This window comes from Xenopus tropicalis, chromosome 5, assembly GCF_000004195.4.
Source record: "Xenopus tropicalis strain Nigerian chromosome 5, UCB_Xtro_10.0, whole genome shotgun sequence".
NCBI classification, from domain to species: Eukaryota; Metazoa; Chordata; class Amphibia; order Anura; family Pipidae; genus Xenopus; species Xenopus tropicalis.
The window spans coordinates 73,469,292-73,493,570 of NC_030681.2; the positions used below are offsets into that span (position 1 = coordinate 73,469,292).

General features: G+C 39.4%; 1 protein-coding gene and 1 long non-coding RNA gene across 6 annotated transcripts in view; one reads left to right on the top strand and one right to left on the bottom strand.

Annotated features, from left to right (window-relative positions):
• Nucleotides 1-6,610: 6,610 nt before the first annotated feature.
• Nucleotides 6,611-15,542, bottom strand: LOC101731978. Of its 2 annotated transcripts, none has more exons than XR_001924614.2 (2): nucleotides 15,166-15,542; nucleotides 6,611-7,241 (listed from the first exon to the last, which is right to left on the bottom strand). It is a non-coding gene; the product is annotated as an uncharacterized LOC101731978 (long non-coding RNA). The 2 variants fall into 2 exon arrangements; XR_004222704.1 differs by lacking the exon at nucleotides 15,166-15,542 and adding an exon at nucleotides 10,476-10,645.
• Nucleotides 15,490-24,279, top strand: part of fam184a (family with sequence similarity 184 member A) — a 114,570-nt gene continuing 105,780 nt past the window's right edge. The window contains exons 1-2 of one of the 4 annotated variants that reach the window (XM_012963579.3): nucleotides 15,490-15,577; nucleotides 21,522-21,732. In XM_012963579.3, coding sequence (XP_012819033.2) covers nucleotides 21,553-21,732 — 180 coding nt within the window. In that variant the 5' untranslated portion in view covers nucleotides 15,490-15,577; nucleotides 21,522-21,552. Of the gene's footprint in view, nucleotides 15,629-15,779; nucleotides 15,871-21,344; nucleotides 21,733-24,279 lie in introns of those variants that run through there. The other 3 variants (XM_018094307.2, XM_031902272.1, XM_031902273.1) reach the window with 3 other exon arrangements.

The following is a 24,279-nucleotide window of genomic DNA, read 5'->3' on the forward strand; positions in this document are numbered from 1 at the left end:
CCGTTCATTTTGTCGTTAGTACCGATATGTACCAAGACAGCCGGGTCATGCCCAGCCCCTCCCAATAATGTGTCGACCCGATCAACCACATGCCGAACCCTGGCACCAGGAAGACAGCAAACTGTCCGGTTGAAGCGATCTGCTCGACAGATTACCCTGTCCACTTTCCTAATGATCGAATCCCCTATAACCACCATCTGTTTAGGCCTAGCTCTGCTCTCCTCCCCACCACAACTAGAGAAACTGGTCTCCCGGCTGTTAGAGAGATCAGCCTCATCTAGAACCGCCAGTCCAGAGTTCACACTCCCATCTTCTTCACACAATCTGGCAAATCTGTTGGGATGCGCAAACCCTGGAGCAGCCTCCCTTTTCCTTTTCCCCACACTAGATTTTCTAACTGTCATCCAGCTTACTGCCCTATCATCCTTTCCTTGCTCCCCTCCCCCCATACTATCTGACCCCGCTAGTTCTTGTTCAGTTAGCAAGAGACTTCTTTCAAGATTGTCAAAAGAACGCAGTGTTGCAACTTGTTCCTCTAGAGCTCTAACGCGAGCCTCTAAAGTGGCAACTCGCTCACATCCACAACAGAGCTATGCACTTTGGAACTGTTGTTCCACAACTGCATACATGCGGCAGGCTGTGCACTGTGTCATACCTTCAATGTTGCTGCCACTCATTCTCCCAGTTACAGAAACAGTTAAACAAAAATTGGTGAAAAAGGCTTTAAAATAAATACAAACATTTTTTTTACCTTGTTTTAACTCCTTTAGTTTGTAACTCCTGTGATTATAACTCCACTTACAGAGCCCCCACTAACTCCTGTGATTATAACTCCACTTACAGAGCACCCACTAACTCCTGTGATTATAACTCCACTTACAGAGCACCCACTTAAAGAGCAATCACTTATAGAGCACCTACCACCAGAGCAAGCTCCACTGGAGTGCCAGTGGTTCTATTTATACAGTCTGTTAAGGTGAACTAATCAAACCCCACCCACCTCAAACTGAGGGTAATTACAAAGGAATGTAACTCTGGCAAACCTGCTGTAAGCCTTATAGTTAACCAAACTTTGTAAATTGGCACCAAAAAGAGCAAATACTTTTGAAAAAATTAAACCCAACAGTTAGAAAACACAATGATTCTGAATAAAGTTAATAAAAAATACTTATCCCTTTGTTTTGTTGAATTGAAAAAGCAGTTGATTCAGTCAGCCACCAGCCTGTTAGTAAGCCCAAGTGACATTCAAGTGACAGTGGGAAGTGACATTCAAATAATAAAATTTACATTCCCTCCTTTCATTAACATAGTCCCATTCAGGGGATTGTGGGTCATCCCAGTAATCCTATGTGATTTGCATGCAGACAATCAGTGAGCTGTAACCCTCGCTTATCATGCACATGCATGTTCTCCAACATGGCAGCGTAGCCATGGTCGGCAGATTTTTGTTTTTTTTTACAAAATACTATTGTTTCCCCCACTGTTAGCGCTCAACTCCAGTGGTATGTTTTCATATTTTTCATACTTGGCTGCAGAATATCTTGGTGCTTTATAAATACATGTTACTTATAGCAAAAAGCATGTGCCTACACTGTCAGGTTGATTCTTATTTTTTTTTATTTTAAATTTATTGCTGGCAGGGCCCGAGCCAGGCCTGAATTTGGCCTGTTCCACCTGTCCCCACAGCAGTATTCCCTGTACCCAACTAATAACTGGCACTGGAGTGCAGCATGCAAGCAGTTATTGGTTACAAAGTTATATATGTCTGGTGGCCAGACATATATACCATATATAACAGCAATACATGTGTTAACTATTCTAACCTTTGCATGTAAAAGTGGGCATTATAATGCTATTCATGGCTTTTGTACAATATTGGGTGCACCACTGTCTCAGCTTTGTGGCCAAACATGACACCAGTATTATGTCTATGAAGATTCTTATTCATCCAGGTCATAATATACAGTATCTAGTAGAATTAAGTCTAAAACAACTGGACTTCTCTGAGTTTTTCTTGAAAACGTTTCACCACTCATCCGAGTTCAAATGACTGGTAGGGAATTCCTCGGTAATTCCCCGGTATTCCCTACCATACAATGCCGCTTTGACATCCTTACCCCGGTGGTTTCACAACAGTTCACACTTCCAGTCATGTACTTTGAAGGATTAACACCTTCATCAATAAGAATCATGGTACCATTGTGGCTGGATCACACCTTCTTACACCTGTCAGTTTCAGCCAACACCTAATTGAACAAGTTCAATGGAACCATTGTGATTGGATGTCTGTGACTGTACTACCATCAAGAGTTTAAAAGCCGGGGAATTCCCTACCAGTCAATTGAACTGAAGAAGCCACGTTTTCAAGAAAAACTCAGAGAAGTCCAGTTGTTTTAGACTTAATTCTACTAGATACTGACACCAGTATTAATATAAGGGAACTGGGAAATGTAATATCATTGTGAGATATGTATGTTCTTACCAATTACACCAAGGAGCCTATTTATCTAGCTGTAAACGGTGTATAAACTTATACTAATATCATTCCTTATGCATGATTGTATGCTGTTCATTGTGATACCCGTGGAGGCAAATTTACTAAAACTCAAATTCTTCTGATTTTTCTATTTTAAAAAAGCTGTGAAAGGGTGAACACTGTTGTTTAAACAGCTTTATTCAAGTGACCATTGCTTTTAAATAGAGGAGTTTTACACTGATTTTTGCAGCAATCTAAAATCAATACATATCTTTATTTATACACTGTTTTTTACACAGTGATGTCTGACATTAAGATGGCAATTTTTTATGTATTGTATCACCATATTTTATAAAGCAAAGCTCTGAATAGGACCAATAGTGGCCCTCTATCTTGGATCAAAACCTATGGTAACTAACCATCATTTTCCCCATGTAACGTACATATAAAGCCAGTATGCCACAGGCTGAATTTCTTTTAAAAAAATGTCACTGGTGCGGTTTCAATAGCAACCAATTACAAATTATTTGTAATCAGTCTATAACAAGTAAGACAATAAAAACAAAGGTCTGAGTGATTATCAGTAATTGCACAAGTGTATTATAGCCCGTTTTTGGTATTTTTAGAGAATCAGCACCTATTTTAGGATTTTATGTAAATGAGGACATATGTGTCTGAGTAATAAAATTGTAGAATTACAATGAGATCATTAGATATTGCAACATCTCTAACACTTAGGGGCACATTCATCAAAGTACGATTGACTCAGAATACAAAAAATTTATATGCTTTCAAAGTTTTAGAACTGTGCATATTTTTTGCGATTTTGTTGTCAATTTGCGCGACATATTGTGCAACAATTTGCTCCACAATTTGTGCGACAAAGTGTATGGTATGTGAACACAACTAGCATACTATACAGAAATCATTTACTCTTTGGCCACTAGATGGAGGTGTTAACAACACAATTTGGGAAATGCTGTGACAGAAGATACAATTTTTTACAGTATCCCTTATTAAAATGCTTAAACATTCCCCACCATATATTTGTTATATGTGGGTTAAATATAAATAGGGGTTTTCTAATACTTCACCATTTATATATCACCAGCATATTACAAATTTATGTTAGTGACTGTTTAATAATTCACATTAATCCCAGCCCCAGTAGAACCCATGCTAATTTGCTTACCACAAATAAACACTACAGTTTCTTTCTCTAAAATCCCAGTATTTCCAGGCAGTAGTGCTAACTGATAAAGGCACTTCCTTGCAATGCTGAGGTACTGTTGTACACATTCCTACACCTGTAACTTATTTGTGCTCAGCTGATGTCATTGCATATAAATACTTACAGAAGGTATATAAATCTCTGTTATTTTTTGAGTGTATGGAGAATTGCAAAACTGAGAAGCCTAAGGTAACAAAACCTGTACTGATTGCCCTGCTTTTCAAGGAGAACTAAAGTCTAACTTAAGATGTAGGCTAGATATGGTATATATTATGTTTTAGGCTTCTGTACCAGCTCAATGCAACCAGAGCCATTTAGCAGTGAACACCTGTGCCTCTAAAGATGCCCCCAGTAGCTCCCAATCTTCATTTCTCCCGATCCTGTTCTGCTGTTGGTTACTGGGCTTAGGGACCAACTCACAATATATACAGAATATAAAAGTAACAATAGAAGGCTGATCAGTAATTAACACAGATAATTACTACGTCAGCTCAAAAACCTGTGTATTTAGCATTAGAATTTAATAATCAGCCCTTTAGCATCAGCTTATATAACAGGCCAACCTCATTTTCTGTTTGTTAATATGTGATGACCCCTAAGCTCAGCTTCTCAAAAGCTGCTCAGAGCACACAGAGCATGTGAGTGTCACAGACTCGATGTGCAAGGATAAGCACTACACGCAAGGACAGTAATGGGCCAGCAGAGTAGGGAAGCAGAAGAAGAACATGCCTAGTGCCCCCCAGCATTGTTCCTTAGGCATGTGCCTTTTCTGCCTACCCCTAATTCTGGCCCTGCATAGGAAGTCAATTATGACTTTCTAGGCAGTGTGCAAAGTTCAAAAAGGGGCACACTGTGAATAACATGTGCATTTCAGAAGTTATTACACCAGTCTTCTCTTCTTGGTGCACAAAAAAGGCTTCCAGTACAGACCAGTTCTTAAGACAAAACCATTCTAAAAAGCATAGCCCCTCTAGGGGGCTCCAAGTACTCCTGACATAGGGCCGATTCACTAAAGGTTGATAATGCTTATCGCATGCTTTTTTTGTGTTAAAAAGCATGCGATAATTAAGTCCCAATTCATCAAAGTCATTTCGCATGCGTTAAGACGCATATCGCATGCGCAAAAAAATGCACTATCGCAATGCGTTATTTACCTTGCATTGCATTAACTAGCGAATAGAAATAATACTAATGCATGATTCACAAACACATATGAAGCGTTAAACGCGTTAAATATTGCATTAGTCTGTGTGAATATTAACACCTACTGGGGCAGGCGGTACTTAAAGAAAATTGTGGTTTGTGAGCTTTTGGCAACACAATATGGACTTTACAGTGAGATATTTTCAAGTATGTGTTGGCCCTAGAGTGATGCATCCTCCAGTTTTCAGGGAAATGGTAATTTTCAGAACAGTAGTTTTCCGAAAGTAATGGTTACGTGCGTAAAATCAATATAGCATGCGCCGAAATATATTGCATGCAGCGGGAATTAACGCACGTGGCGGAAGACAATGCTCATCGCAAGTTAAATAACGCAAAGAACATCGCGTCTTAATTATGACACCTGTCCTTTTAGTGAATCAAGTGTTGTCGCAAAAAATAAGCAATAATAATAATAATAATAATGGCAGTGATATCAAAACAAACCACTTTGGTCACTAGCCCACCTGACCACTTGTCAAATTATTAGAGCAATGACAAAATACAAAGGTATAGCAATGCTATAAATGTTTTAATTTTTTTTTGCTAATTACGAGCGATTTGACAAAATTGGAAAACTGGGCAGCAAACTGGAAAATGAGGTTCAATGTGGACAAGTGCAAAGTTATGCACTTTGGTAAAAATAATATAAACGTGAGCTATCTACTAAATGGTAGTTTGTTAGGGGGATCCTTAATGGAGAAGGATCTGGGGTTTTTTGTAGATAACAAGTTGTCTAATTCCAGGCAGTGTCATTCAGTGGCTATTAAAGCAAATAATGTGCTGTCTTGTATAAAAAAGGTCATTATAAAATATAATTTTGCCTCTTTATAGGTCCCTGGTAAGGCCTTACCTTAAGTATGCAGTGCAGTTTTGGGCTCCAGTCCTTAAGAAGGATATTAATGAGCTGGAGAGAGTTCCAACTAAACTGGTAAAGGGGATGGAAGATTTAAGCTATGTGGTTAGACTGTCAAGGTTGGGGTTGTTTTCTCTGGAAAAGAGTCGCTTGCGAAGGGACATAATTATTCTGTACAAGTACATTAGAGGGGATTATAGGCAGATAGTGGGTGTTCTTTTTTCCCATAAAAATGATCAACGCACCAGAGGCCACCCATTTAGATTAGAGAAAGGGAGCTTCCATTTGAAGCAGTGTAGGTGGTTTTTCACGGTGAGGACAGTGAGGATGTGGAATGCCCTTCCTAGTGATGTTGTAATGGCAGATTCTGTTAATGCCTTTAAGAGGGGCTTGATTGAGTTCTTGAACAAGCATAGTATCCAAGGCTATTGTGATACTAATATCTACAGTTAGTATTAGTGGTTGTATATATAGTTTATGTATGTGAGAGTATAGATAAGTATAGGTTGTGTGTTCTGGTTTTAGTTGGAAGGGTTGAACTTGATGGACTCTGGTCTTTTTTCTATGTAACTAGTAGGCATTGCCATGCATGCAGTCTGTTTACAAAAGGGGCTAAGGAACATTTCATTCCATTTATTTTAATCTGAGAAATAGTTACAAATAAATACAACCCTCCAAAACGTTATGATGCCGATTTTAACATATTCTCTCTCTCCAACTCTTTCTTCCACATCTTCCACATCCACATTCTTCAATGGACAGGAAAATGATGTACATTTCATTTTGATATCCATTCTGTACAGCTAAATATGTATATAAAAACTATTGAAAGAAAAATGACTACAACTAATACCAAATGTATTTGTATTTATTAAAAACAACACTAGAATGTCACCTAATACCAAAACATTAATTTTTCTTAATTAAAAACACAACTATTCTGCAGAAAGAATGCTTTTAATATATCTCCACAGTGCACAAATTATTTTGTTTTGGTGATTAAAAAAATCCTGTAAAGATTCTGCTGCTCGTGTTGACGTACCATCCTGCAGCCCTGTAATAAGCTTTGCATGGTGTTCCTTCACACCGCAGGGTTATTGAGGAATAAAAAATCTATATATAGATGAGCATCAGAGCGTAAGGCAATGCAAAATAGGGATGAATGTCATCTAAAGCTTCCCTAGAAGAAACTGCTTAGAAGTAGGGCAAAGCATGCCGATGCAGCAGGTCTCAGCAAAAAGCAGGCTCACTGGAGAGAAGAAAATTCTCAGCAAGATTATAATATGCGGCTAATGTAACATCAGCTGTCTTGCACATGCGCCACATAACCTAAGGCAACACTGTTCTGTAATACTTTTGCAACAGGAGACATTTCTCTTGTAGATTTGTCAGTTACTGCTTTCTTTCTTTAGATGACATACACACCACTTCTTGTATATGCAACAGGCACACTATCACAGGCAAAGATAATAGATCATCTGAAAAGAAAAAAAGTAAAGTTGATACAAATTAAAAGGTGCTCAAGATAACTATTTTGAATATACAAAATGGGTCAAAATTAGTGGAGTGGCATATTCAATATAACAGCTTTATTTAATTTATTTATTCATTTCTGTGCCTTTAACGCATTTTATGTTAACTGCAAATACCTGCATCCCAACGGCAGCCTTATATTTTTGTAAGGCAGTCTTCCAAATTCTTTGAAAGTAACCTTTGTTACTTAAACAAATTTACTTGTCTTTTAAAATCACTCTTTTCATTGTTCTCAAATGTGCAACTCCCTTGGGTTGTTCATCTTTAAATTAACTTTAACTAAAATGTAGAGAGTGCTATTCTAAGACAATCTGTCAATGAATGGTCTTCATTTTTTATTATTATTTACAATTTTTAAAATTATTTAGCTTTTTGTTCAACAGCTCTCCAATTTGAAATTTCAGCAGCTATTTTGTTGCTAGGGTCCAATTTTACCTAGCAACCAAGCAGTGGTTTAAAAGAGAGACTAATATATGAATAGGGCCTAAAAAAAAGATAATTAATAAAATGTAACAATTACAATAAATTGTAGCCTTACAGAGCAATAGTTTTTAGCTTCTGGGGTTGGCAACTCCAGTTTGAAAGTTAGTCAAAAGAAGGCAAATAATTAAAAAATTATTAAAAAAAAAAAAGACGACCAACTGAAAAGTTGCTAATATTTGGCCATTCTATAACATACCAAAAGTTAATCTGAAGGTGAATTGGCACTTTAATAGACATAAGCTGAATGGTTTGACATGCAAATGTACTAGAAATAGGTATTAATCAGAATTACCAAACACTTTAAACTATAGGCAAAAACTTTACTGTTATTTTATATTTTACAGGTTTACTCCATAATTGTGAACTAGAAGAGCGAAAAAAGAGGTCAGAATAAATAGTTTTAAAGCAATTCTACTTTTTTGAGTTTACATTATTATGTGGATATGTACTTATCAAGCACAGTCAAAACAGGACAATTTAGATTTATATATCTCTATAAAGCTAATACTTTGTTGCAGGATATCAATGTATTTTAAAAAACAAATATTGATCTGCAACAGGGAAGCTATTAGTTTCAGCATGTTTAATAATAAGGCGCACAGAATTATTGGGGGGAAGAATATGCAATGGGTACTGTCTCACACGATTCCCTAATTGAAATCTGTACACAGATATCCTTTCTCTTGTCTCTTTGACATTTAGCTCTTTATCTTTATGTAACAGTACTTTGTATTTATTTTGTAATGACCCCTATTGTTCTAATAATTTATTGTTCTGCTGCACAGTGGTGTAACTACCGGGAATGCCCCCTTGGGGCCCACCGGAGCTGTGATAAAGCATATCATGGGCTGCAGAGAAATGTTTTTGGCATGTGTGCTGGAAGGGCACTGGCACACGATTCGTTAGCGGGAGGACCTGGCAGGGGGCCTGGTCTGGGTTACACAACTGCTGTGGTACATAATTAGCGCCATATAAATAAAATATACATACACACATACATTTGATTAGCTTTTCAAGTGGCCTCACCACTTGCATGGAAAACAGTTATTTATTGCCTAATAATTATGGTTGTGTTATGCTGGCACCATAATATTCACACAAGACAGACAGCTGTATATTAGAGCAAGCTGGGTCTGCCAGTGCCCCAAAACCCAGCTTACTTTAGATCACTGGTTAGTTTTTCTCAGTTAATCTTTGTCTCCCTACATACAGCCTACATGGTGTTTAAGTGTACTGCCACTGTGTGTTACAGACTATTTCAAAAGTACCCTTTCTGTTTATTACCTGAATTTACATATAAGATTTTTTAACAACTGTACCTGTATATTCTATCATTATCATTAGTATGCAAATAATTTTAGATTTATTAAGGTTCATTAACAGATAAGGGCTGGGTGCAAACTGCAAAAATCAACCGTGCCAAAGACTCAGGTCTTTGTGTTACAGAATGGACTGCAAAGACCCATGCCTCCCCGATGAATACATCCCTGTCTGGGTTTGTAATACTAAAATACACAAAGGGAGCTAAGTAAAATGTAAGCAAAGTATATTAGATATGGCCAAAATTTACTACAAACATACAAAAAGGGGTGCTAAACAATGCACAATCCATAGTCCCATTTTATTAGTAATTTAACATCTGTGATTATATTTTTAAAAACAGGAGTTTTAAGTTTCAAGGCTGTCTTGCACCCAACATCTCTGTGATACACATTGCATGAAAGTTTTAATCCAGTGCAAGGTGCATAAATCCCTTTGATACAAGTGGTACTCTTGAAGTTGTATCTGGGAATAAGTGAATAAACCCTCTTGTTTATGTACACAGATAAAAAAACAAAACAAAATAAAAAAACATAACAAGCATCTCTGCCAAGCCAAGGATAAGAAAATGCATCCAAATAATGGAGGCTATTCAGGCAAATAGCAGACTTAGAGATTTTAAACTAATTAGGGTTTCATAATATGTAAATATTTAAAGATGACAGTTTGCCTTCGCTTTTTTTAATCTCACCATTTGGTGAACCATATGGAGTGCGTATGGAAAACCAAGCATCTGTGGCAGTTGGCTTTGGTTTTTCTGTGCTCAAGAGCTTTACTTTGTAAATTGTCTGAATATATGATATACAGACACGCACACTTAACTGAAGTTGATGCTTTAGATTGTAAGCTCTTGCAAGCAGGGCCTTCTGATCCTATTGCTATTCTGCAAGTAAGTTATTGTAAGATCCCTGGTTGTTGGAAATTAAGGTAAAGTGCTGCGTAATTTGCTGGTGCTATATAAATAAATGATGATGATGATACTGTATTCATGAAGAGTGAACTAGGGAAAGCACACACAAATCCCCCCTCTCCCCAAGTAACTTGTGTGCCATTTGTTGTAAGGCCAGGGCAGCCTTGCACCCACTAACTCTGCACCTAGTGCCAGATTTTTAAATAAGCCCAGGTGCCCAGCACAGAAAGGCCCTGGAAGCAAGTGCTGGGTAAACCTTTAGGGGCACATTTACTAAAACTCTAACATTTCTCATTGTTTTGTTTTTAAAAATACACAAACTAATTTCCACGAATTTCTGACATTTACTTAAAGGAGAATGCAAGTCAAAATTTAAAAAGCATACTGCCCAATAGTCCTCCTATTATTTAGTAAAAACGCCACACTTTTGGCTCACCTAATCAAATATTTACTCAGTCACACTTACTTCACATTTTCTAGAACAGGCAGCCATCTCTAAAAAGGTATTCTCCCTTCCTTTCTTCATACTGCACATGTGTTTCATTCCCCCACCCCTGGCAGATCCGCTTCTGATTGGCTGGTGGGCATGTGTAGCTCAGAACAGGAGACAGGATCAAGTTACACACATGCTCAGAGAATAGGAAGGCTGCCGCTGGCAGCCTACAGGAAGGGGAGAGAGATTTCAGTGATGTCACTGTAGTCTTCACACTGCTGTAGGCTGCCAGCACCATATCTCAGAGAAGCAAGCAGGGATCTGGGAATTTAGATATGCAGTAAGTACTTAAAAAGAATGCCTTTAGACTTACTTTTAATTTATATTAACCTTTCATTGTCCTTTAAAAGTCTGAACTGAAAAAGTCTGTGCGGGAAAAGTCGAGAAACTCGCAACATCTACTTTTTCAAATTGTTGCACAAAAAACCAGGGTCAAAAATCTGAAACCTCTAAAGTTTCTAAGCAAAAGAAGGATCCTCCAGTGAAGAGAGGGAACATCTGGCATTGACTTCTATATGATCTCTGCAGGTTTTAGCGGTCAGATTTGATGCATAATAAATCTCAGAAAATTGGGACTATTTGTAAATGGCCCCCTTGGTGCACAATTTTGCACCCCTTATTACTCGAACACTTGCGTCAGAAGCCTTTTTAAATGACTCGTCTAACTGTCTAGATAAAGTTTGCTTCATTTGTATTTTACCTGTTTTTCATGCAAAAGTATTGGCAAAACTTGTTTGCCATAGGACAGGAGTATAAAATATTATAGGGGTCATTTACAGCCGCAAGAGGAGTTGCAGTCATACTAAATTATTGCAGTCGCTGTGCAAAAAATACTACTCATTAAAGGCACTTTAATCAAAAAGATGCTCCTTGTACCTCCATATAGCTGCGCTCAGCTTCGTTCAGTCCATCCTGACTGAATTTAGCAGTCAGATTATTGACATAGGGAAACCCTCATGCTGCTACCACCACATATAGAGGAGACCCAAGCGTACATAAAGGAAACCCAAGTGCACTTAGATTGTAGCGAGAAAATGCATATTTTCCACTCCAGAATTCAGTCTGTGCACACAGGCTAGTGCCTCGGCTGTCACTGCACTAACAGCAAGGAGCAGATCCACTTGGATTGGCAAAGAAAAAGCCCGGTGTGCCATTGGCCTAACAAGGTGGAATAAGATGAGATGTTACAAGGGTCGAACCCTGGTATAAATACATTGTAGGTCATCCATGGATATCGTCAGATAGGAGATACATGCACTATTATTGTTATCCAACAGAAAAGCTCTAACCTGTCTGATTGACATGGTACGAAAATTCTAAAGCTGGCCATACACGCACCGATACTATCGTACGAAACCTCGTTTCGTACGATATTCGGTGCGTGTATGGCATGTCGGCGAGTTGACCGATATCGCAGGAAGCTGCTGATATCGGACGACTCGCCGATCGGCCAGGTTAGAAAATTTTGATCGGGTGCCATAGAAGGCGCCTGACCAAAATCTGCCGTCAGGGCTGAATCGGCAGAAGGAGGTAGAAATCCTATTGTTTCTACCTCCTTATCTGCTGTTTCAGCCCTGACGGTGTGTGGCGGATCTGATGATCGACACGTGTATGGCCAGCTTAAGGAAGATAATCCCGAGACCACATGATCTGAAAATCATATGAGAAGCAGTCTCTGATGTCAGGACACTTCACACTGCATGCAAGATAAACTATCTGTCCCCTTGGAAACTTTCTCTGATGCCTCTCTGAGAATTGCTGCTATTACAGGTATGGGATCCATTATCAGGAAACTCAATATCCAGAAAGCTCTGAATTACAGAAAGCCTTTTTAAAATGATTTTCTTTTTCTCTTGATAAATAAAATAGTGCTTTATATTTGATCCCAACTAAGATGTAATGAATCCTTATAGGATGCAAAATAATCCTATTGGGTTTAATTAGTGTTTTATTGATTTTTTAGTAGACTGATTTAGGCTAATTTTAGGCTAATCAGCTAATAGGCTGATTTACTAATCCACGAATCCGAATGGGAAAAATTCGGATTGGAAACGAACATTTTGCAATTTTTTCGTCGCCGTTACAACTTTTTCGTAAATTGTCACAACTTTTTCGTAGCTGTTACGACTTGTGCGAATTGTCGTGACTTTTTCGTAGCCGTTACGATTTGCTCGTATATTGTCGCTACTTTTCCGTATTGAGCGCTCGTAAACGGCGGGCAAAACTTTCAGACTTTGCATGATTTTGGAAGCCTCCCATAGGACTCAATGGCACTCTGCAGCTCCAACCTGGCCCAAGGAAAGTCATGATACTGAAGCTTGAATGAATCCAAAACTTTCGTACTCGGCGAGATGTCTACAAAAAAATCGCGACAATTCGCGCAAGTCGTAACGCTACGAAAAAGTCGTAACGGCTACGAAAAAGTCGCGACAATTTACGAAAAAATCGCATTTGGGCGCTTTTCGGATGTTCGTGGATTAGTAAATGTGCCCCTTAAGGTATGAAGATCCAAATTAGGGAAAGACCCCTTATCCGGAATAATCTTGGTCCCCAAACATTATGGATAACGCGTCCTATACCTGTATTTTAGTTTTAAATGATGCATTCTGCTAAATAGAAGAATAATCTGTGTGAAACATAGGTAAGCAGGTTTAGGGGAACATAATCTATCATTTTATGGGTAGCAGTACAGAAAGATCAACAACCGCTTTTAACTGTGATGTTGTGGATTGGGAAAAAAAGTTAATCGTGAAAATCTGCATTAAGAATTTATCTCAACTAGCTGATGTGGTCCCCGATCCAACGTAAAAATCAAACCTACCCAATCAAGATCTGGAAGATTTCAGGCCGGATGTCAGTCGGGCGGCCCGTTGTTGGTGCCCATACATGGCATATAAGCTGCCGAATCAGTCTAAAGGACCACCTTTAAGGCCCCCATACACGGGCCGATAGAAGCTGCCGATATCGGTCCCTTGGACCGACTCGGCAGCTTATCTGCTCGTGTTGGTGCCCATACATGGCATATAAGCTGCCGAATCAGTCTAAAGGACCACCTTTAAGGCCCCCATACACGGGCCGATAGAAGCTGCCGATATCGGTCCCTTGGACCGACTCGGCAGCTTATCTGCTCGTGTAGGGGCAGAAACGAGCGGGCTGGCCGACCGATATCTGGCCTGAAATTGGCCAGATATCGATCGGCCAGGTTAGAAAATCCAGTCGGATCGGGGACCGCATCGGCTCGTTGATGCGGTCCCCGAACCGACTGCCCCATTGCCGCCTACATAATCCGATTGTTTGGCCCCAGGGCCAAACGATTGGATTATTTTTTTTTTTTAACTTCAAGCTCCCCGATATCGCCCACCCGTAGGTGGGGATATCGGGGGAAGATCCGCTCGCTTGGCGATCTCGCCAAGCGAGCGGATCTTACCATGTATGGGGACCTTTGGACTGATTCCGACACCTTTACATGGGAGTAGGGGAAACAATAGGTTACCTGAAAGCAGTTCTAATGTGTAGCGCTGGCTCCTTACGAAAGCTCAGACTCAGGCACAATGCACTGAGATGGCTGCCTACACACCAAAATTATAACGCTCTAAGAGTGTGAAATTGTGTTGAGTTTCTCCGCAACCAGGAAATAAGACAAACTCAAAATTAATTAAGTGTAACTAATATAATAAACTAATACAAAAACCAGCTGGCGGCCAAATTAGCTATGATACGCACAAACTGGCCACTAGACAAAGCCCATCCACCAAATTAATAAATAAAAAGAAAAGTAAATACCAAATAGTTGGTCTGACTCAGGCTGATGCCACACGTGGCGTTTTTACGCTGCGTTTTTTCTCAGCCTAAAAACGCCGCACAAGCCACACATGGCGTTTTTCAGCCTAGTACTGGTGACGTAAGCAAATCCCGTTGCCATGGTGCTAATAGTGTGAAATAGCAAAAAACGCAGCGTATTTCCGCTAGGTCTGGCAGCTGCCTTTGTGTATACATAGGAATAGCTTGCTTTGCAAGTACTGGCGTATTTCAGCCTACGCTTGAAAAATCCGTGCTAAGGCGTTTTCTAGCGTATTTACGCTTTGTGTGGTTTGCCTCGAGTCTTTTCAAGTTATTTCTATGGATGATGATATCAGGCGTTTTTCAGCCGCCGAAAATACGCAGCGTAAAAACGCTACGTGTGGCATCAGCCTCAGGTGTAGAGACCCCGAGTCAGTCGCTAAGGTCTGAATATAATAAGCAGGTGGTTCGGAAGCAAAGAAATCAACGAATGCTCACCAAAGTCCCGTAGTGGTCCGGGTGCTTGCAGCCCCGAACCCGCAGCTGAAAGGAGATAACTCTAAATTTTGAAAGAGGACGCCAAGCATTGCGGACTCAGAGGGATCTGTTAAAGCTCGAACTTTATTCCAACATGTTTAAAAACAGATGCCTGACGCGTTTCGTGCGTATGGGGCACTTAATCATAGGCTACACACCAATATTACAGCTAAAAAAAAAATTAAATTGCAGAGTGAATTATTTGCTATGTGTAATTAGAAATGAAAAGTATACCATAAAAATCTTGACAGTATCCCTTTAATTCAATTGACTGCAGATGGGTAGCACTGCATAAATAACAGGTACATAATGGGAGATACACTTCCGGGGTTTAGAAGCTTCTTACTTTAGCAGTAAGAAATGTGGGTGAGGTGGGACGTAGCGCTTCCCTCAGTACTGACAGCGCTGAATTCTCTTCTCCAACTTGTACCTTTCGGGTGCACTGTTTGTTTAATAACTATGCAGATAAGTTCTCAGTCAGCAAAGGCTATATCATGTACAAAAGCACAAGTATAAATCTACAGTTCCCATTCTTTGTTAGCCTACAGTACTAACTCTCCTCCGAAGCCCTTAACTTTGCATTACATCAGCCCTGCTTTAGTTCACCTGCATCTCAAACAGAACACAGTATTCTCTTCTTCTGCAGCCGTACATATTCAGTAGGATGTGACGTCGCTAGCCAGGGGGCGTTACCAAATGACTCCTGGCAACCGAGTCAGACTCCCCTAGCAACAAAGGGAGCGGACGCACAAGCTCAGGTATATGGATGTTTTATATGAATGATTCATTTGGACTTTTAAAATCCATAGGTAAACTCACGGCTTATTTTTAATGTTTTTACCTCCTCGAACAAATATGTTCATAGATAAGAAAAATATATACGCTACATAAATATGTACTTTAATTGGTATATATGTGCGCATCATGTGACCCGGGAATGTTCAGTCTGTGTCCTTACAGCTGCGATAGTGCTATGGACATTACTGTCTTGTGCCATGGATTCCTCCATCATTGTTGTGTTTGAACTGTATAACTACACCCCATAGACGAGGTACTTTACAGAGGACTACTACTTCAAAGGGGCAGAATTTTTTTTTTATTGTACTTCTGATGCAGTTTAGGAAGGAAGGGTTTAGAAAGAAGAATTTCAAGTGTGGAGAAATAATGAACACAGAAAGGAGTCCATTTTTTTTTTTTTTACCATTTCTATGCAGAGAGGTATGACATAGTTCAAATAGAAACCCAGAACTGTTGAAATTATAGTCCTGGCACTCTGGTACTTTTGTTTCATAGATTCAATATTACATGGATAAAAAATGGCAACAGGAGTAAGGTGCTTAGTCCAAAAATATAAGCACCAATTTATAACTGCCTAGAATGTACCTTGTATGCTTGCACCTGGCCCTGTCATGTGCAAAGACTTACACATTACAATTAATGCATAAATGGTGCATGCTGTGCAAGGGGCAGCCCATGGGCATCTGCATGAATAGAAGCTAAGGGTAAATCCCCCTGGTGAAAATCACTTACGTCAGACTTCTGATAATTGCAGATCAAGTTGGTGCATTGCAAATAAAGCAACTAAAATACAAAATGAACCAGAAGCATTTAACATGTTGCTCTAGTGACACATGGGACTGGATCAGCCAATGCGTTGGCCTCTGCCCGCTCTGGTATCTGCACTCACAGGCTTGCATCAGCCTGGGTACAGCCATGGAGAAGATTTCTGTGAGAAAAATGCTTGAGTTTGCATTTTCACCCCAAAACCTGCTTTCTGTGTCACCCAGGTCAACCCAGTGCCTGTGAGCGCAGATACAATGCCTATTGCAGGGGTCCTCAAACTTTTTAAACAGGGGGCAAGTTCATGGTCCCTCAGACTGTTGGGGGCCAGACTATAGTCCTCAAACTACAACCCCACCTCCTGCGTCCTCAAACTACTGCCTGCTTTCTGCTGCGGGGTCACCTCTGCGCACTCCTGCGTCCTCCCTCTCCCAGCTCTCCCGCTTCATGGTCCATCCTTTCAGCTTACCGCTTTGTCCTCCCTCTCCCAGCTCCCCCTCTCTGTCCTCTCTCCCAGCTCCCCACTGTGTTCTCCCGCTGCGTCCTCCCACTCCCAGCTCCCCGCTCTGTCCTTTCTCTCCCAGCTTCCCAATTTGTCTTCCCGCTCCCTCCCCCAGGGGTGAGGACGCAGCAGAGGCTGGGTAAATTACCTTGGGGGGCCAGATCTGGCCCGCGGGCAGTAGTTTGAGGATGCCTGGTCTATTGCATTGGCTGAGTCTCTGCCTATGTTTAAGCAGCAAACATTTACCTTCTGCTTGGACAGCTCCATGTGTGAGAATGGGACCTTTCAATTCTGCCAGCTACCCTTCAGCTGGAAAAAATGTTAGACAAATTTTACTAAAGTTATTACTAAAGTTTGGTAGTTTGAAGTGAAAAGACATCTTTGCTCATTCATCAGTATATGTAATTCCCAAAACTATGTGGTGTTTAGGGGTCAGCATATGTCTTGTAGCTTTTACCATGCATAAAACAGGCAGTGCGTTCTTATAAGTCGTTGAAGTGTAAGCCGTGAAATAAATAAGCACATGTGATGTACATGACATTACTTCTGGGTATCGCAAAAAAATCCGGATAAGGGGTCTTTCCGTAATTCAAATCTCCTACCTTAAGTTTGCTAATAAAATTATTTAAACAGTAATTAAACCCAATAGGATTGTTTTGGCTCCAAGAAGGATTAATTATATCTTAGTTGGGATCAAGTACAATTTATTGTTTTATTATTAGAAAAAAAAAAGGAAATCATTTTTAAAAATGTGAATTATTTGAATAAAATTGAGTCTATAGGAGATGGCCTTTCTGTAATTCAGAACTTTCTGGATAATGGGTTTCTGGATAAGGGGTCCGATACCTGTACATACGTAACTCATGCTCTTCTGTGTTTTGGATGCTGTTTAGATGAGATTGATTCATGCATGTTCTGTTGAGACTGTGTGACACAAGGGGGGGAATTCACAAAAGTGGTGATAATCCGACAAAATAAAAGTGGAGATAGATTTGTGGGATTTTCCACCTAATTCACAAACCTCTATCTCCTCTTTTGTGAATTTGTCTTTTAAACAGACTGTTTTCAGATTTTGTCATTTTCCCGACATTTTTTTATGAATTTGCCTTTAGCTCTTAGTAAATCTGTCGGTGCCATCAAACCCAGTCCCACAGCTACATGAGCCTTGAGGTAAGGATTTTACCTACAGGATTTTGCATTTCATTTGCCATTTATCATTTCAGTTTGGGGGCATGTCCTGAGGGGTAATTTTAGTTTGCCCAAGGAAACTATACAACATTTTTTTCAGGACAATCTGGGCTTTCTAATGTTTTCTATATTTACTCATTACTGGTCAGCAGCAATCCGGCCCACATACCAACATGCCCAGTAAAAAGAGGTCCAACAGGACTAGGACCCACCGGGTTTTTATACAGTGCCCTGTTGGGGCCAGTCCACCCCTGTACCCCATTATTCCAGTTTGGGTGCCAGTGTGTATGTGCTGTTTGCTAATCACCAATATGGCGGCTGGGAACAGGTGGGGGGACCAATGCTGTCAGGCAGCTCTGTAGTTCTGGACACGCTATGGGGGCACAGATAAGTTGGGGCAAATGTCAGTGAAGTTATTACAGAGGGGGCACTGCTACCAAAACTAAACATTTTCTGGGAGGCTTTACTTTTCCTTTAAATAAAAATGTTTACAATATATTCACTCAAAATGTTATTATTGCCTCATTCATTAAGCTAAAACTAGAATACAATGCAAATGTGAGGTAAAAACTTTTTATATATAAGATATAAATTGAACTTTTTTTAATCAGTGTTTTACTTGTTTATAAAATGTTAATGAGGCTTTTTGCACCTATTGTTCTAAGGTGAGACAGAAACTTGTCCCCTAACAATAGTCTGATAATCCCCATTAATATGTTAATAATCCCCTACCTTAGGTGTGAAATGGAGACTGGGGGAAACCAAACAAAACAGAAGAGCTTAGAATTGGTCTGACAGAGTTACACTGAGCTTTACTCCATTTTGAAAATGACGGGGAAAAATGTCGGGGAAAAATGTTGTTAAAATGTCGTTTAAACGACAAATTCACAAAAGTGTCTGTAAACTGTCTTTCTTTCACCAAAAATGGAAAAGTGGCGGTTGAGTCGGAATTTAGGCAGATTTCTGTTTGTGAATCTAGAGAAAGTGTTTTCCACCACTTTTACTCCAAAAAAGGGCTATCTCCACTTTTGGGAATTCCCCCCAAGAAGTTTGTGCAGGCCGCATTATTGGCGCATTCATTCTGAACACAGGGGGAATTCACAAAAGTGGTGATATTGAGACAAAATAAGTGGAGTGGAGATAGATTTGTCGGATTTTCCACCTATTTCACAAACCTCTATCTCCACTTTTATGAATTTGTCTTTTAAACAGGCAATTTTCAGATTTTGTCATATTCCCGATATTTTTTTATGAATTTGCCTTTAGCGCTTAGTAAATCTGTCAGTGCCATCAAACCCAGTCTCACAGCTACATGAACCTTGGGGTAAGGATTTTGCCAGCAGGATTTTGCATTTCATTTGCCATTTGTCATTTCACTTTGGGGGCATTTCCTGAGGGGTAATTTTAGTTTGCCCAGGGAAACTATACATAATTTTTTTCAGGACAATCTGGGCTTTCTAATGTTTTCTATATTTCTGTGTAATTCCACTTCTGTAAGATTAAGGATCTAAATACAGTCTTCTCTAGCCCCTACTGATTACTGGGCAGCAGCAATCCGACCCACACACCAACATGCCCGGTGAATAGAGGTCCAAAAGGACTAGGGCTCACTGGGTTTTTATCCAGTGCCCTGTTGGGCCAGTCCAACCCTGTATATCCCAGTTTGGGTGCCAGTGTGCCTGTGCTGCTTGCTGATCACCAAGATGGCTGCTGGGAACAGGTGGGGGACCAATGCTGTCAGGCAGCTCTGTAGTTTTGGACATGCTATAGGGGCACAGATAAGTTAGGGCAAATGTCAGTGAAGGGATTAAAGAGGGGGCACTGCTGCTAAAACTAAAAATTTGCCTGGGAGGCTTTACTTTTCCTTTTAATAAAAATGTTTACAATATATTCACACAAAATGTTATTATTGCCTCACTGATTAAGCTAAAACTAGCATAATCATGCAAATGTGAGGTAAAAACTTTTTATATATAAGATATAAGTTAAACTTTTTTTAATCAGTGTTTTACTTGTTTATAAAATGTTAATGAGGCTTTTTGCACCTATTGTTCTAGGGTTAGACAGAAACTTGTCCCCTAACAATAGGTCACTAATCTCCATTAATATGTTAATGATCCCCAATGGGGATACCTACCTTAGGTATGAAATGGAGACTGAGTTACACTGAGCTTTACTCCATTTTGAAAATGTCGGGAAAAAATGTCGCTAAAACGTCTTATAAATGTCGTTTAAATGACAAATTCACAAAAGTGTCTGTAAACTGTCTTTCTTTCACTAAAAACGGAAAAGTGACGGTTGAGTCGGAATTTAGGCGGATTTCTGTTAATTTTCTGTGAATCTGGAGAAAGTGTTTTCCACCAGTTTTTCCACCACTTTTACTTCAAAAATGGGCTACCTCCACTTTTGTGAATTCTCCTCATTGTGAATTGCATCCCCAATATCATCTATGGCATTTCTGCAATTTGCACTGTCTGTTGCATATAATTCTATGTTGTTGACTGTCATTGGGTGTGTTTTCATTTAGAAAATATTCTAATATCATCAGATTCATCTAGAATATCCATGTTATGGTGAAGCAAGCCATTGGCATGCGAAGCCTGGACAGTTCAGCCATAGGCAATATGTTTGGGTGAAATACAGAGGGGGCATCCTCAGAGTCAAGCACCCACTATTATTAACCAGATTAACCATGTCAAAAAAAAACACACAGTGCAGCTTTGCCCTTATAATATAAAAGGCCAGCATTAGTAGTGGCATCCACACCAGATTTTGTAGAAATCTACATGCAGAATAGTCTTATTTTAATGCTGGTTACTGTAAATTGTTACATTAATTCAGTTCTAATTAATTTTAATTTGTTTTGTATTGGCTTCAGGGAATACATTTTGGGTATCTGAACTAATTTACAATATCGGCTGCTTATAACAGTGAAGTCCATTATGGAAAATAAAATGTATCATGAAATGGAAATACTTTTTATTTTTATTTCATTTTCATAATCTAATAAAGTGAATGAAGGGTAAAGGAATAAACCATAACCATATTATTTCTAAATAAATGATATGTATGTATATTTTATGTATATATATTTTTCCCACAATGAAAGACTTTCTTCATTGTTAAGTGTCTTAATGTTTCTATGCACAGTTTATTGAAAGGAGCAAATTGTGTACATATTAGCATGTACTATAAAAACACACATCCCTCTCCTCTTGCTCACCCTCCCTCATTTTCATTCTGTTCTTTCATTGGTTTTTCTAGCTCAGACTGTGCTATATACACACACACGCACGGGAGGGGAAGAGAGCAGTGCTTACCACAGTCACTCCGCATAGTCAGAACCCTGAGGCTGCATATCAGTTCATTGCTTTTTTCATTAATATTCCTTTGTGATTTATTGTCTCTGGAGTATCACTAATTTCCCAAACCCCCCCTTCACTAATTTTTAGGGGGAGGTGAGAGGGATATAAAGCTGTGAAGATGGCGACTGGAATGAGTTGGCAGCAGCAACAGAATTATTACAGCGGAGGGGCTTCTGTTGGGGCTGCCAAGTTTGTGCCCTCTTCTCCTGGTGTGATGGCACATCAAGCCAGCTTGAGCATGGAGTATACTGCAGAACTACACCTCAAGATGAGCAAAAAAATAGCACAGCTGACCAAGGTATGAATCTTAGGCAACACTTTATTTATTGGATGATGGATGATAGTAAATATATATATTTATTTATAAAGCTGTTAACCTGGCTTCTAAACAAGGAATGGTAATGAAACCAGGTATAAAGGAACTGAATTAAGGCTTGACAGAACTATATGCTAATTGCCTTTGATACTTTTAGCAAAGGATAAATAGTATCATATTGGTACATTTCATTTAGAACTTGGGCAGAATCACCTTAGCCATTGTTTCATTACTCTGTGATAGAAGTCTGCGTTACCTTTAAAACAAGTAATCATATCCAGGCGTATTAATATTTTAACATGGTCACTTTAGCCTAAGCAATTAGGAATGAGATCTTTGAGCATTTGTTTATTTTCCTAGCTTGTTCAGTTATTTATTAAAATTATGTTTTTTTACTGTGAGTTATTGATAAGGGAACATTTTAATCCACATTTATCTGGAATTTTAAGTTATAAATCTTAACATTCAGATATAAAGTTGTATATGTTTTTTTCTATAAAACAATGCCACTGTGATTGGTATACATTCTCAAAAGTTATAGTGAACAAAAATGTTTATGCAAGAAACTATATATGCATAGAGGTGCTTTGTCTCTCTTCATGTATGTATATTTTTATTTCTGTAGGGCTGCTTATGTATGCAGTGCCGTACATCAGAACAGTACAGTAAAAAAACAAACAGGGGTCAATACAATAATAAATACAAATAAATGCAAAGTACAGTTGCATTCAAGATTAAGTGCTAAGTGGTAAAGAGACAAACTGAAGGAGGCCCCTGCCCAATAGAGCTTACAGCTTACAATCTATGTGAGTGGGATCTTACAGACACAAATTTGAAGATAGTAATTGCTGCAGTCTACAGTAGTTGTCCCTGCCTCATAAGTGTGTGGTCCACAGCTTTTATAAATTATTTAAACACTTGCGTCTATCGGCTGGGTCCACAGACTTCATCAAACATAACCCGAATAAAGGCTTGGGACCCAGCTAAAAGACTTTATGGTCACGAAGCGAGGAACATTCATCATGGTGTTTTGTACAAAATTCAGGATGCACCCAGATTATTATATTTCTTTTAAAATATTTTCTCTATAGGATGTCCTTGCATTTACAGCAACCATATGAAATAACCATCTTTTGCAGAGAATGTAATATAGATTCTTAGCTTAGATATATATTCTTCAGCCAGTTTGAAGGCCAGCACAACTGGAATACTGGAAAGATGTTTTCCTCTAAAGCCCTGAACTTCTTATTTCTGCATTAGCTCCCAAAATACCAATTCTTTTGAGGATAATAGAGCCTGTTATAAGTAGCTTTATTCACCTGGCTGCCTTTCTGGAATGCTAGCTGCAAACTGGACCAGTTCCAACCTGTAGGTAGAAAACTGAGACATTTAGTGCCTTTTAGTCTGTTGACAATGATCAGACATAGACATGTACAGAGCACTTCCATACTCATTCCACACTAATCATAGGATTTCTGAAAAGTGTTTCAGTAAAGGCAGGCTTGTAGAAGCTTTACATTTATGTATACATTTATTCTGGCAGTGGAGATAATTATATGGATCATTGATGACAGCAAGTGCAGTGGACTAAGTGCCAATTTCAAGCTCTATTCCCATGGTATTTACCCACAAAACAGTGTTTTCCCCGTGTTACCATTTTAATTCTGGTTGCACAGTTTTAGCCAGTGCATGAAAATTGACCTATTTGTGCTTTCATCACTATGCAAACTGGATGCAGTTGCACTGAAAAGGTGCAGTTAGTATAATTCCCAACATTCAACATGAAAATGATGCATGCACTCTGATTTGCACATACATTTTTGGGAACCCTTCAACTACCGCCTGTTTCAGAGGTGGCAGTAGCTTCAGGGTTCCCCTGCGTCAGTAGACGTACATGTACAAAATTCGAGGCAGGAGGATTCAACAGCACCAAGCTCAACTATTCGAAAGTGCAAGGACTGCATGTTGACTCAAGTACTCTTAATCAGTAGAATTTTATGGCCAACTGCAACTGTGCATGCAGTAGTATATGACCTCTTACATGTCTGTCCATCTAGTGATAGTTCAAGCTGCATTAACGCTTAAAGGAGAATGCAAGTCAAAATGTAAAAAGCATACTGCCCAATAGTCCTCCTATTGTTTAGTAAAAATGCCACACTTTTGGCTCACCTAATCAAATATTTACTCAGTCACACTTACTTCACATTTTCTAGAACAGGCAGCCATCTCTAAAAAGGTATTCTCCCTTCCTTTCCCTCCTTGCTTCATACTGCACATGTGTTTCATTTCCTCCCCCCCTCCCCTCTGCCAGATCCGCTTCTGATTGGCTGGTGGGCATGTGTAGCTCAGAACAGCAGACAGGATCAAGTTACACACATGCTCAGAGAATAGGAAGGCTGCCGCTGGCAGCCTACAGGAAGGACTGAGAGATTTCAGTGATGTCACTGTAGTCTTCACACTGCTGTAGGCTGCCAGCACCATATCTCAGAGAAGCAAGCAGGGATCTGGGAATTTAGATATGCAGTAAGT